Genomic DNA, 14,292 nt, shown 5'->3' with positions numbered 1-14,292 from the left:
AGATGCCTCTGAAAAAACCAGCCATTGAAAACTCTACGGAACACAGTTTTACTTTGACGCACATGAGTCTGCATGAGTTGGAATCGACCTGATGGCAACTGGTTAGTGTGGTTTAACATGTTCTTCTGTTCCTGTATTTCATTTAAACTAGTATTCCGATCTAAACATTTGATCTGATTCAAATTTTATATTTTTGTAGGAATAGATGGTGGTGCATTTTTTCACCTGGAGGCACATAATACCTGATTATTGTCCTTTTTGTGATGTTAGAAGGAATCGATCATCATTGCCTAAATCCATTATTTCATTAAAAATTTACAAAAGGATATATGAATTCTTTGCATATCTTTGACGACCTTATGAAATAGGCATAAAATGATCCCATTTACAGATGAGGAAACTGAGGCACAGTAATAGACATAAAAGTAGTACAATTTTAGCTTCTTAAGTAACTAGTTTCAGTTCTAATGAAGGAAAAAATAATTTTTGTATAATCTCAATAGAGTAAATATAGCAAACTGCTAAGCTTCAAAACCTGGCTCCAATACTTATGTCCATGAGCTTCTGGAGTAAATTACTTAATTTTCTGTACCTCAATGCATCCCTTGCTCTTCCCTGGTAGAAGGAGCTACTATTGTGAATTTGGTATTTATCATTCCATTGATGGATTTATACTTTTACTGTATATCATGTAACAAAAAACAGTATATAGTATTGTTTTTGTCTATGACACCGTATTAAATACATCCTTCAGCAACTTGTTTGTTTCCCTTAACATTATGTGTGCGAGATTAGTGTTGAAACATGTAATTTATGTTCAGCTATTTTCATTGTTGTTATGAAAGAACAAACAAAAAACAAAACCTGTTGCTGTCAAGTTGATTGGGACTCATAGTGACCTTATAGGACAGAGTAGAACTGCCCCATTAGGGTTTCCAAGACTGTAAACTTACAGAAGCAGACTATCACATCTTTCTCCTGGGGAGCAGCTGGTGTGTTCCAACTGCCAACCCTTCAGTTAGCAGCCAGGTGCTTAACCACTGTCCCACCAGGGAGCCATTGGTGTATAGTACTCCATTTGTTGTTACTACATAGCAGTTTATCCATTCTTGTCTTTATAGATTTTCCTGGTGTTTTCAATTGCTTGCTATCAATTACAAACAATGTTGCAATGAACATTCTAGCACTTGTTTCTTTGTATGCATGTGCAGTAGTTTCTTGTACACAGCTAGGAGCAGAATTGCTAGGTGGAAGGTATGCATCTCTTCAGCTCCACTAAAGGTATTGCCAATGTGCTCCTCCCCAATTTTTTAAAATCAATATATACTCTTACAGTATATAAAAGCTTACCTGAGTTTTTCACAAACATTGATGAGTAGACTTAGACAAAACTTGCATTTTCTAGATTGAGGTAGGTAGAGTGGGATTACCTTGTCACCTAGAAAGAAAGGCCACATGTTGGATCCTGTCTCAGTTGTTATTTTTAGTTTCTACAAGGTTAATCAGTGGAAAGCACATTTTTTTGTGTGTTTGGCAAAAAATATAGGTGACTACTACATTTCATTGTTCTGTGAGATTGCTGATTCTCTCAAGTATTGCATTTATTGTCTTTTTTTTTTTTTCCCCCTTCTGCTGGGCAATCAAACAATACATCTCTATTGATGACATCCAGTGAAAGGCCCTGAGACTCTGTTATCATTGCAGCTTTTTGCATTGTGATTATTGTTTACTACATTTCCAAGCACTCTGTGTGGAATAGAATAAATATCCTTATATGACAGAATAGGTGAAAACTCATAGGCTAGATTTAGAGAGTAACCTATATCATTGCCATGTTTCACTATTTAGATTCAAATTCTACTTTTCCCATTTTTTACTCAATTTCAATTTGACTTCTAGAGGTACTATTTCTTCTCCGATGACCAAGGCCTAAACTGATAATTAACATTTATTCAGCACTTGGTATACGCCAAACACCGTTCTCATTGCTTACGTGTATGATCTCATTTAATTCTCAGAACTACCCTTTGAGATGGGTGCTGTTATTATCCCCATTTTCACAGGCAGGAACCTGAGGAGAGTTACAGAAAAGTGGAAAAAACTGCCTAAGGCCACACAGTAACCAGCAGAGCTGGGACTAAAGAGACTACATTGGCCAGGCTCCTTTATGGATTCAAAATTCTTGGGAGCAGTTTATTTCTATGATCTTTGGAAAGACAATAAACATTAATATACCTCTAAATTTGAAGCATTCTCATTAAAGGAGAAATGAGTGATACAATTCATCCTGCTTGGCAAAGGAGGATTATATAACACATATTCCAGTATTTGATAGATCTATTATAAAATGTGAATAATTTCAGCCAGTGGCATGCTTCGTTTAGGTGCTACGTATAAAGCGATCATATTTCTCAGATTTTATTAGACAGGTCTGATTTGAAATATTCTATCCAGTTGTTAGGCTGGTGATAGATTGTGTTTCTCAGTTTTGCTTTGGAAAAGGTGGTCTTCCTGTGGTCTTCTAAAAGACCAACTATAGCATGCAAAACGAGGACAGTATCAGGAATTAACCCTGAATTATCCAGACAAACCCATTTAATCAGAATTGGAAAATAAAATACCTGGTTTGAGGTTGATTACTCCTGGCCCAATAGTTTCTGCAATTCCTGCACCTTCCTGGCCAATGATCACTGTGAAAACACTCTCCTTAAATTTAGCATCGGTAGGATGGGAACAGTATGGCACAGGTCACTGGTGATTATCTACAAAGCAATCACTGACTTAAGTTGTGCTTCTGTAGTTATATAATTAGGATTTGCTGGGAAGATAATTTTATCTCAATGTCATTTTGAAACTTTACTGTATAACCTTCCTAGAACTCAATAAAACAATTATATTTTGAAAAGAAAAAAATAAAAATAGAGTAGATTCTTTCCCCCTTGTAATACACCATTACTTTCTACCTTTTATTATTGTTGTTGTGGGAAAATTAAAAAAAAAAAAAAATTAGAATTGGCAGTTACTGTCTTCAGCTGAGGAAAAACCAAAGGCAACGGGGGAAGTTAAGCAGAATTTACTAGGAAGAAGAAATGGAGGGAACACAGGTAAAGTTGTTTCTAAGGGTCTGTCCAAATTTTGCTGGATCTACATTAAATGAAATAGAGGTAATAGACCTTTTATAGTTAAAACAGAGATGCCAAATAAAGGACTGTCTAAATTAATTATTAATGTGTCCCGGTATTCCGGAAGACTTTGTTCATGAGAATATCTTTTTCATTCTCATGTACAGACCCTTAATGTGGTGGTCCTAAGGAAAAATATAAACCAGGCCAGCCCTGGGAAAAATGGAGAAAGTGTCCAAGTTTGCTATCTGTTGTTTCTCACCACTCAGTGCAGTCTCTTCTTCCTGCTGACTTATTCCTGTCCTTTCCTCTGGGCACCCAGGGTCCTTAAGGGCAGCACTTTGGGTTTTCCCTCTCCTGTCTTTTGAACCAAATTATCTGTCTTCCTTTTAATAACACTTTCCAATAACTTCCAACTGGAAAAAGAAAAAAGAAAAAAAAAAACCCTAACTAATTCTAATCCAAAGTAAATTCCTTTATCTGATTTCTAGGGTTAAAGATTAATGTCGAGGTAGTGCGATTAAATTTTAAACCCATTGTCAATCATTACTGATAAATAATTAATAATTTACCCCTCTTGGGGATAATGTCTATTTTTATCTGAACCTAAAAGATATAATTATACCCTACTGGAAACTCCAGGGCCTCTCGGTCACACCACATAAACGTGACCTGACAGAAGCCAAGGTCGTGCTGGACATCTTCTCTATCCCTGCCAGGGAAAGTCCCTACTCACCTGAACTCGAACTTCTAGAGACTTGAGGGGAACTACTTCAACTTCTTCAATGCAGAGGGGCTTCCCAGCTTCCCAGGCCATGGCTGCTTTGCCCTTAATAACCTAAGGAGTAGGGGGGAGAGAAAGAGAAAGAAGAGAGCAAGAATGAGAGCAAGAATGAGAAAGATAGGTGAGGGGAGGGGTGGAGAGAGGAATGAGACAAGAGAGGGAAGAGGAAAAAAGAGAAAGGAGAGAATATATCACTAAAAAAACTGAAAAGCATATTGATGCCATAATTTTAAGAAAATGACTTTATGGCTACTGTTGAGAATGTCATATATAATTATATTATTTTAAACACAAAGCATTTTAAATTGAAAATAAGTTCATTTCTGTATTACTTAAAGAAATTACACTTTCTATTTTTGAAAAGAACAGTTGTATTAAAGTTTTAACTTAATACATTCAGTCCTTATTGACATGGTTAGGTTCCAAAGACCAGGTCATTATGCAAAAATTGGTGTTACGCAAAAATGGATGACCAAATCAGATCACAAAATGGAGGGTGACTACGTCATTACATAACAGCCAAATTACATCATTACATAACTGGCAAACCACTGAGAATCATGGCCTAGGAAAGCTGACACATAAGCTTAACCATCACAGCCAATGTTACTCTCGCCTCACAACTTGGTGTTTCTTACTGCCAGACATGCTTTGCTAACATGCAAAATAGTCAGATAGTAGTTTTTTTACTATTGTTATAAATGCAAATGTCAGATAACACGTTAGCCAGTAAGTGAGGAGTAGGTATAAAATGCCTTGATTTTTTCCCCTTCCACGATAAAGAGGAAACATTTATAGGGTTTGGACAGGATAGATGGCCAATGAGTATTTGTTGACAGAATGATTAGTTATCAGCTATGAATGCCTGAGTCCTTATTGCTAGACATAAATGGGTTTTATATCTTTGTCACTCATAGTTTTTGGACCAGTACTGTCAACATCAGCTGGGAGCTTAGTAGAGATATAAGCTCCTCCCCAAATCTACTAATTCACAAAATGCATTTTAACAAGGTCCCCAGGTGAGTCACGTGCACATAAAAGTCGAGAAGTGAGGCTAACATAATTACTAAATTTATTACTACAGTAGAATATAACTCAAATAAAAATTTAGTTTCTGAGAATTTAGGTGGGAATACATGAAAAGAAATTAAACATTTAAGATTCTATAATCCTTATATTAATAGATTTTTTAAAGGCTTTTAACATTCTGTTTAAAAAATTTAAATGTAAGTAAATATTGAATAATGCAGGAAGCATCAAAAGAAGGTGGACAGACCACGACCAAGTGGGATTTATACCAGGTATGCAAGGCTGGTTTAATATTAGAAAAACCATTCATGTAATCCACCATATAAATAAAACAAAAGACAATAACCACATGATCTTATCAATTGATGCAGAAAAGGCATTTGACAAAGTCCAACACCCATTTATGATAAAAACTCTCACCAAAATAGGAATTGAACGAAAATTCCTCAACATAATAAAGGGCATCTATACAAAGCCAACAGCCAACATCACTCTAAATGGAGAGAGCCTGAAAGCATTTCCCTTGAGAACGGAAACCAGACAAGGATGCCCTTTATCACCGCTCTTATTCAACATTGTGCTAGAGGTCCTAGCCAGAGCAATTATGCTAGACAAAGAAATAAATGGCATCCGGATTGGCAAGGAGGTAGTAAAATTATCTCTATCTGCAGATGACATGATCTTATACACAGAAAACCCTAAGGAATCCTGCAGAAAACTACTGAAACTAATAGAAGAGTTTGGCAGTCTCAGGTTGTAAGATAAACATACAAAAATCACTGGGATTCCTCTACATCAACAGAAAGAACATCAAAGAGGAAATCACCAAATCAATACCATTCACAGTAGCCCCCAAGAAGATAAAATACTTAGGAATAAATCTTACCAAAGATGTAAAAGACCTATACAAAGAAAACTACAAAGTACTAGTGCAAGAAACTAAAAAGGACCTACTTAAGTGGAAAAACATACCTTGCTCATGGACAGGAAGACTTAACATAGTAAAAATGTCTATTCTACCAAAAGCCATCGATACATACAATGCACTTCCGATCCAAATTCCAATGACATTTTTTAAGGTGATGGAGAAACAAATCACCAACTCCATATGAAAGGGAAAGAAACCTCGGATAAGTAAAGCATTACTGAAAAAGAAGAAGAAAGTGGGAGGCCTCACTCTACCTGATTTTAGAAACTATTATACAGCCACAGTAGTCAAAACAGCCTGGTACTGGTACAACAACAGGCACGTAGACCAGTGGAACAGAATTGAGAACCCAGATATAAATCCATCCACATATGAGCAGCTGATATTTGACAAAGGCCCAGTGTCAGTTAATTGGGGAGAAGAGTCTTTTTAACAAATGGTGCTGGCATAACTGGATATCCATTTGCAAAAAAATGAAACAGGACCCATACCTCACACCATGCACAAAAACTAACTCCAAGTGGATCAAAGATCTAAATATAAAGACTAAAATGATAGAGATCATGGAGGAAAAAATAGGGACAACGTTAGGAGCCTTAATACAAGGCATAAACAGAATACAAAACATTACCAAAAATGACGAAGAGAAACCAGATAACTGGGAGCTCCTAAAAATCAAACACCTATGCTCATCTAAAGACTTCACCAAAAGAGTCAAAAGACCACCTACAGATTGGGAAAGAATTTTCAGCTATGACATCTCCGACCAGCACCTGATCTCTAAAATCTATATGATTCTGTCAAAACTCAACCACAAAAAGACAAATAACCCAATCAAGAAGTGGGCAAAGGATATGAACACGTACTTCACTAAAGAAGATATTCAGGCAGCTAACAGATACATGAGAAAATGCTCTCGATCATTAGCCATTAGAAAAATGCAAATTAAAACTACGAAGAGATTCCATCTCACTCCAACAAGGCTGGCATTAATCCAAAAAACTCAAAATAATAAATGTTGGAGAGGCTGCGGAGAGATTGGAACTCTTATACACTGCTGGTGGGAATGTAAAATGGTACAACCACTTTGGAAATCTATCTGGCATTTTCTTAAAAAGTTAGAAGTAGAACTACCATCCAACCCTGAAACCCCACTCCTCGGAATATACCTTAGAGAAATAAGAGCCTTCACACGAACAGATATATGCACACCCATGTTTATTGCAGCACTGTTTACAATAGCAAAAAGCTGGAAGCAACCAAGGTGTCCATCAACGGACGAATGGTTAAATAAATTGTGGTATATTCACACAATGGAATACTACGCATCGATAAAGAACAGTGATGAATCTGTGAAACATTTCATAACATGGAGGAACCTGGAAGGCATTATGCTGAGCGAAATTAGTCAGAGGTAAAAGGACAAATATTATATAAGACCACTATTATAAGATCTTGAGAAATAGTATAAACTGAGAAGAACACATACTTTTGTGGTTAAGGGGGGGGAGGGAGGGAGGGTGGGAGAGGGTTATTTACTGATTAGTTAGTAGATAAGAACTACTTTAGGTGAAGGGAAGGACAATACTCTATACACGGAAGGTCAGCTCAACTGGACTGGACCAAAACCAAAGAAGTTTCCAGGATAAACCGAATGCTTCAAAGGTCAGCGGAGCAAGGGTGGGGGTTTGGGGACTATGGCTTAAGGGGACTTCTAAGTCAATTGGCAAAATAATTCTATTATGAAAACATTCTGCATCCCACTTTGAAGTGTGGTGTCTGGGGTCTTAAATGCTAACGAGCGGCCATCTAAGATGCATCAATTGGTCTCAACCCACCTGGATCAAAGGAGAATGAAGAACACCAAGGTTACACGATAACTATGAGCCCAAGATACAGAAAGGGCCACATGAACTAGAGACTTACATCATCCTGAGACCAGAAGAACTAGATAGTGTCCGGCCATAGCCAATGACTGCCCAGACAGGGAGCACAACAGAGAACCCCTGAGGGAGCAGGAGAACAGTGGGATGCAGACCCCAAATTCTCATAAAAGGACCAGACTTAATGGTCTGACTGAGACTAGAGGAATCCTGGTGGTCATGGTCCCCAAACCTTCTTTTGGTCCAGGACAGGAACCATTCCCAAAGACAACTCATCAGACATGGAAGGGACTGGACAATGGGTAGGAGAGAGATGCTGATTAAGAGCGAGCTACTTGTATCAGGTGGACACTTGAGACTGTGTTGGCATCTCCTGTCTGGAGGGGAGATGGGAGGGTAGAGAGGGTTAGAAACTGGCAAAATTGTCATGAAAGGAGAGACTGGAAGGGCTGACTCATTAGGGGGAGAATAAGTGGGAGTATGGAGTAAGGTGTATATAAGCTTATATGTCACAGAGTGACTTGATTTGTAAACCTTCACTTAAAGCTCAATAAAAATTAAAAAAAAAAAAAAAAAGAAGGGGGACAGAATACACAGAGTCATTGTACCAAAGAGATTCGGTTGGTGCTCAACCTCTTCAGGAGGTAGCAAATGATCAAGAACTGATGGTACTGAAAGAAGAAGCCCAAACTGCACTTATGGCATTGGTGAAAAACAAGTCTCCAGGAACTGACAGAATACAAATCGAGATGTTTCAATCGGGTGCAATCCTGGAAGCACTCACTAGTCTATGCCAAGAAATTTGGAAGACAGCTACCTGGCCAATAAACTGGAAATTTGGAAGACAGCTACCTGGCCAATAAACTTTCTCTGTGCCCATTCCAAAGAAAGGTGATTCAATATAATGTGGAAATCATTAATATCACATGCAAGGAAAATTTTACTGAAGATCATTCAAAAATGGTTGCAGCAATACATCAACAGGGAACTGCCAGAAGTTCAAGCCAGATTTAGAAAAGGATGTGGAATGAGGGTTATCGTTGTTGATGTCAGATGGATCATGAAAGCAGAGAATACCAGAAAGATATTCACCTGTGTTTTGTTGACCATGCAAAGGCATTTGACTGTGTGGATCATGACAAATAATGGATAACATTGTGATGAATGGAAATTCCAGAACACTTGATTGTGCTCATGTGGAACCTGTACTTAGACCAAAAGACAGTCATTCAAACAGAACACGGGGATACTGTGTGGTTTAAAGTCAGGAAAGGTGTGTGTCAGAACTGTATTCTTTCACCATATTTATTCAATCTTCATGCTAAGCAAATAATCCGAGAAGCTGGACTATATGAAGAAGAATGTGGTGTAAAGATTGGTGGAAGACTCATTAACAACCTACGATATGCAGATGACACAGACTTGATTGCTCAAAGTGAAGAAGACTTGAAGCACTTACTGATGGAGTTCAAAGATTACAGCCTTCAGTATGGATTGCACCTCAATATAAAGAAAATGAAAATTCTCACAGCTGGACCAATAAGCAACGTCATGATAAATGGAGAAAAGATTGACATTGCGAAGGATTTCATTTTACTTAGATCCACAATCAACTTGCATAGAAGGAGCAGGCAAAAAATCAAATGATGTATTGCATTGGGCAAATCTTCTGCAAAAGACCTCTTAAAGTATGAAAAAGCAAAGATGTTACTTTGAAGACTAAAGTGTGCCTGACCCAAGCCATGGTATTTTCAATTGCCGCATATGCATGTGAAAGCTGGACAATGAATAAGGAAGACTGAAGCAGAATTGATGCCTTTAAATTATGGTGTTGGCAAAGAATATTAAATATGCCATGAACTGCCAGAAGAAAGAACAAATCTGTCTTGGAAGAAGTACAGCCAGAATGCTCTCTGGAAGCATACTTTGGACATGTCATCAGGAGGGACCAGTCCCTGGAAAAGGACATCATACTTGATAAGGTTGAGGGTCAGAGAAAAAGAGGAAGACCCTCAATGAGGTGGATTGACACAGTGACTGCAACAGTGGGCTCAAACATAGCAAGGATTGTGAGAATGGCACAGAACCAGGCATTATTTCATTCATTGTTTCATTCTGTTGTACATAGGGTCACTATGAGTTGGACAGGCTCGATGGCACCTGTTATGGATTGAACTGGGTGTCCCTCAAAAATGTGTGTCAACTTGGCTAGGCCATGTTTCCAAGTATTGGGTGTTTGTCCAACATTTTGTAATCTAGTGTGATTGTCCTATATGTTGTAAATCTTAACCTCTACGATGTTCATGAGGCAGGATGCAATCTGCAGAATTAGGTTGTATCTTGGGTCAATTTCTTTTGAGATATAAAAAAGAGAAGCAACCAGAGAGGAGAGGCACCTTATTACCACCAAGTAAGAAGAGCCAGAAATGTAGCACATCCTTTGGGCCCAGGGTCCCTGCGCTGAGAAGCTCCTAAGCCAGGGAAATATTGATGACAAGGACCTTCCCCCAGAGCTGACAGAGAGAGAAAGCCTTACCCTGGAGCTGGTGCCCTGAATTCAGACTTCTAGCCTCCTAAACTTTGAAAGAATAAATTTCTGTTTGTTAAAGCCACCCATTTGTGGTATTTATGTTACAGCAGCTCTAGATAACTAAGACAGCATCTAACGACAACAACAACAACATAGCTCCACTTTTACAGGTGGAATTCCTGCTTTTAATTCGAGGCTCTCTCAGATATCAAATTAAACCTCTCCTGATTCCCTTATCTCCACATCATTTTCCCATTTTTTTGAGCATCCAGGTATGGTGGTATATCTCTTACATCACCCATTCAATTCTATCTCATAATTTGAAAAGTTGTGTTCTTTTCTTGAATTTTCGTCTTTAAAATCTAATTTTGTGTCCCCAAAAACATAAATTTTTAAAATAATTATTAACTAATTTTAATTTGAAACTACTCAGTGGTTTCATATATATTAGATGAATCCCCTTGAGGTATAGTACGCTGTTTCAAAGGTGCTACTATGTTCTTGGTTTATGTATGGAAGATCCTGCCCTCAATCTAATGGGAAAAGCAGATCCAGCAATGCAATCTACAGAAATATGTATTCATGAATGTAATGATTTTAAATATGCGTTGAAGGAGGAATCACACTGGTGATTGGGAAATTGGTGAGGGAACAAGAGAAGAATTACTGTAAGTCGACCTAAAGCTTTATTAAAATAGCAGCATTATTTAAAAGAGCTGACACAAAATAGAGGGAAGACATAGTTTCTCTGGTAAATCTATCCAATAAATCTAGTAAATACAGCAAATCGAATTAAATCCCAAGTTTGGAAAAATACCTTATTAACTGATTTAATTGTACTCATCTGTGTTTCTTCAATGTGATTTGTTGATCGGCCTAAAAATTCAATGAGCATGTTGCTCAATGATCTTTGGTTTCTTGGATTTTACAGAGCAAATATGCCTGAGGTAATGGTTTATAAAGACAAATCAATTTTATGCCAGTGAAAAGATACTGAATTCAGATACCAAAGTAACAATAACCAAGTTACAGAGCATTTGCTGGTGGCTGAAAGCACTTTCGCCATGAAAGGGTGGCCTTATCTGAGAGCAGTAAACCTGGCTAACAAAATGCACCTCCTGGACTGCTGTTTTCCTGATTCTCCTCTAGGAGGAGACAGGGATGAATTCACATTTGCTCTTACAGTCTCAGACCAATGTTGCTTTTATCAAGGCTGGATTAAGTCATGTGAGGGCCCTAAGCACTGATAGTCTGTCCCCTCTTCTGCTTACTCACACATTTGAATGGGATATGTGAGTTTATACACCTGTGTGTGTCTTAGCTATCCATTATATAACTTTTTTTTTTGTTGTGATTTAGATGAAGGCTTACAGAGCAAATTAGTTTCTCATTAAACAATTAATACACATATTATCTTGTGACATTGGTTGTCAACCCCACGGTGTGTCAACGCTCTCCACTTCTCAAAGTTGTGTTCCCCATTCCCAACTTTCCTGTCCCCTCCTGCCTTCTCGTCTTAGCCCCTGGGTTGGTGTGCCCATTTAGTCTCGTTTTGTTTTATGGGCCTGTCTAATCTTTGGGTGAAGGGTGAACCTCAGGAGTTACCTCCGTACTGAGCTAAATGAGTGTCTGGGGGCCATATTCTTGGGGTTCTCCAGTCTTTGTCAGACCAGTAAATCTGGTCTTTTTTTTTGTGTGTGTGTGTGTGTGACGTAGCATTTTGTTCAACATTTTTCTCCCTCTCTGTCTGGAACCCTCTATTGTGATCCCTGCCAGAGCAGTTGGTGGTGGTAGCCAGTCACCATCTAGTTGTACTAGATTCAGCCTGGTGGAGGCTGTGGTAGTGGTGGTCCATTAATCCTTTGGACTAATCTTTCCCTTGTATCTTTGGTTTTCTTGTTTTTCCCTTGCAGGGCGAGACCAGTGGAGTATCTTAGATGGTTGCTTACAAGCTTTTAAGACCCCAGATGCTACTCATCAAAGTAGAATGTAGAACGTTTTCTTTATAAACTATGTTATGCCAATTGAGCTAGATGTCCCCTGAGACCATAGTCCCCAGCCCTCAGGCTAGTAGTTTGGTCCTTCAGAGAGTTTGGATGTATCTAGGAAGCTTCAAAAATATGGAATGCTTCATGAATTTGTGTATTATTTCTTGCGCAGGGGCCCTGCTAATCTTCTCTGTATTGTTCCAATTTTAGTGTATGTGCTGCCGAAGCGAGCACAATGTAACCTCTTTTTAAATGTCACTATAATATTAGTGATTGGATGCAAAAGTGGCATGTGCCATTTTAGTGGGATGAGATGAAGTGGACTATGAAAGTTTTAGTGGATGTACAGTATTAAGATTTTTGCTATATACCACATTTTCTGGAAAAAGAAAAAAAGAAAATGTCTCAGTGTACTTAGTTGTTTCAACAATCAGTGTGGAATTTTGGTGATCTCCCACAACGAAAAATTGCTTTTCACCAATTTTGGTTTAAACGACTCATAATTCAATTTTGATGTTTGTTTCATAATAAATACTATAATTATAAATGAACAAATGAAAAGATGTCATCAAAGAAAATGTAATTATAAGAAAACAAATACTACAACAAACTACTATATTTTATTTTTAGATAGATCTTTCATCTCTAATATGTTATAATTAAAACATTTCTTTATATTCTTTGCTCTTACAAATTTTTCAATGATTTTCTCACAATTAAGCTGCTAAACAATATCTACTTCCATACGTAATAAGGGTAATGAATCGAGTATTTCTTGAATCATTGTTGTACACCGAGGGCTTTTGAGTCTCTTTAGGGATGAAAATGAGCAGTCTATTGTGCAGTTTGGGATCATTAAAGTTAGGAATATGCGTAAAGGAATTTCAACATTGGGAAATACACAACGTGTTTTATCTTCTATTATGGAATCATACATGCCTGCCTGAGTAAAAATTGTCTTTTCTGAATCTGTAAACTTAGTTCTCACGCACAAACGAAATAGTCACACTTCTCTGTAAAGGTTTGTATTTAAGTCATCAGGATAAGCCTGCACTAATTTTTTGGATGTTTTCATGCATTCTTCATCAGGTATATCTACATTGTTTAAGAAGGAAAATGTATTTGAAAGAACTTCATACACTTTTGTCCTTCTCAGCATGCAAGATTCAAGTGTATCAATGATATTGTAGTATGTGGTTACGTGAAATTGATCCCTGGCAATCAATACTTCAGGAGAACTTCTGTCATTTAGTTGTTTCCAATGCTTCTGTGACAGTGAATTGCTTGGTAATCAGTATCTGGCAGTATTTGTTTGCCTGTGTTTTCAAGTTTTTCAGAATCTTCTCTTAAATTATGTAAATACCCTGTTAATGACCACAGGAGACAGATGTCAATGAAGGTGTTGAAGCAGTAGGGGCTTCATAGCTTATACAACCTTGTGCATGGGCACTCTCATGACCCTGCATGAACTTTCTTTCTGGCTGGTACATTCGCATCAGTGAAGCTGGTATCGATTTCATTTACTGCCCTGCCTTCCACTGCAGTGGTCACTGTCCTTGTGTCCTGTCTGCTTGGCATCTATGGGTTTTTGCTTTGGACAACTTGTGTCCCTGTTTTGTTGATGCCCTAAGCATGTGCTTACCTTGCTCATTGGGTAATCTGTCGGCGACTGTTATAGTTACAGTAGTTCCCCCGTCCATGGGGGATACGTTCCAAGACCCCCAGTGGATGCCTTAATCATGGATAAGTATCAAACCCTATATTTACTATGCTTTTTCCTATACATACATACCTATGATAAAGTTTCATTTACAAATTAGGCACAATAACAGATTAACAACAATAACCAATAATACAATAGAACAATTGTAACAATATACTGTAGTAAATGAGTTGAAGTGAGGTGAATGATGTAGGCATTGTGACTGCAGCGTTAGGCTACTATTTTTGGACTGCGGTTGACCGCGGATAACTGAAACCATGGAAAGCGAAACTGAGGATAAGGAGGGACTACTGTACTCTCAAAAT

At 37.9% G+C, this 14,292-nt stretch overlaps 1 protein-coding gene and 1 non-coding gene across 2 annotated transcripts in view; both read right to left on the bottom strand.

Annotated features, from left to right (window-relative positions):
- The window catches only part of LOC135231487 (all-trans-retinol dehydrogenase [NAD(+)] ADH4-like), a 51,574-nt gene extending 37,610 nt beyond the window's left edge, over positions 1-13,964 (bottom strand). Inside the window, 6 exon segments of the mRNA XM_064286304.1 lie at positions 1,351-1,438; positions 2,622-2,735; positions 2,738-2,762; positions 3,859-3,960; positions 11,094-11,152; positions 13,907-13,964. Of these exon segments, the coding sequence (XP_064142374.1) occupies positions 1,351-1,438; positions 2,622-2,735; positions 2,738-2,762; positions 3,859-3,960; positions 11,094-11,152; positions 13,907-13,964 (446 nt within the window).
- On the bottom strand, positions 12,391-12,498 carry LOC111750825 (U6 spliceosomal RNA). The gene has a single exon (XR_002785877.1). It is a non-coding gene; the product is annotated as a U6 spliceosomal RNA (small nuclear RNA).
- Positions 13,965-14,292: the final 328 nt, after the last annotated feature.

Source organism: Loxodonta africana, chromosome 5, assembly GCF_030014295.1.
Source record: "Loxodonta africana isolate mLoxAfr1 chromosome 5, mLoxAfr1.hap2, whole genome shotgun sequence".
Classification (NCBI taxonomy): Eukaryota; Metazoa; Chordata; class Mammalia; order Proboscidea; family Elephantidae; genus Loxodonta; species Loxodonta africana.
The sequence above is the reverse complement of the archived record's forward strand: the minus strand, read 5'-3'. Positions and strand labels throughout refer to the sequence as shown.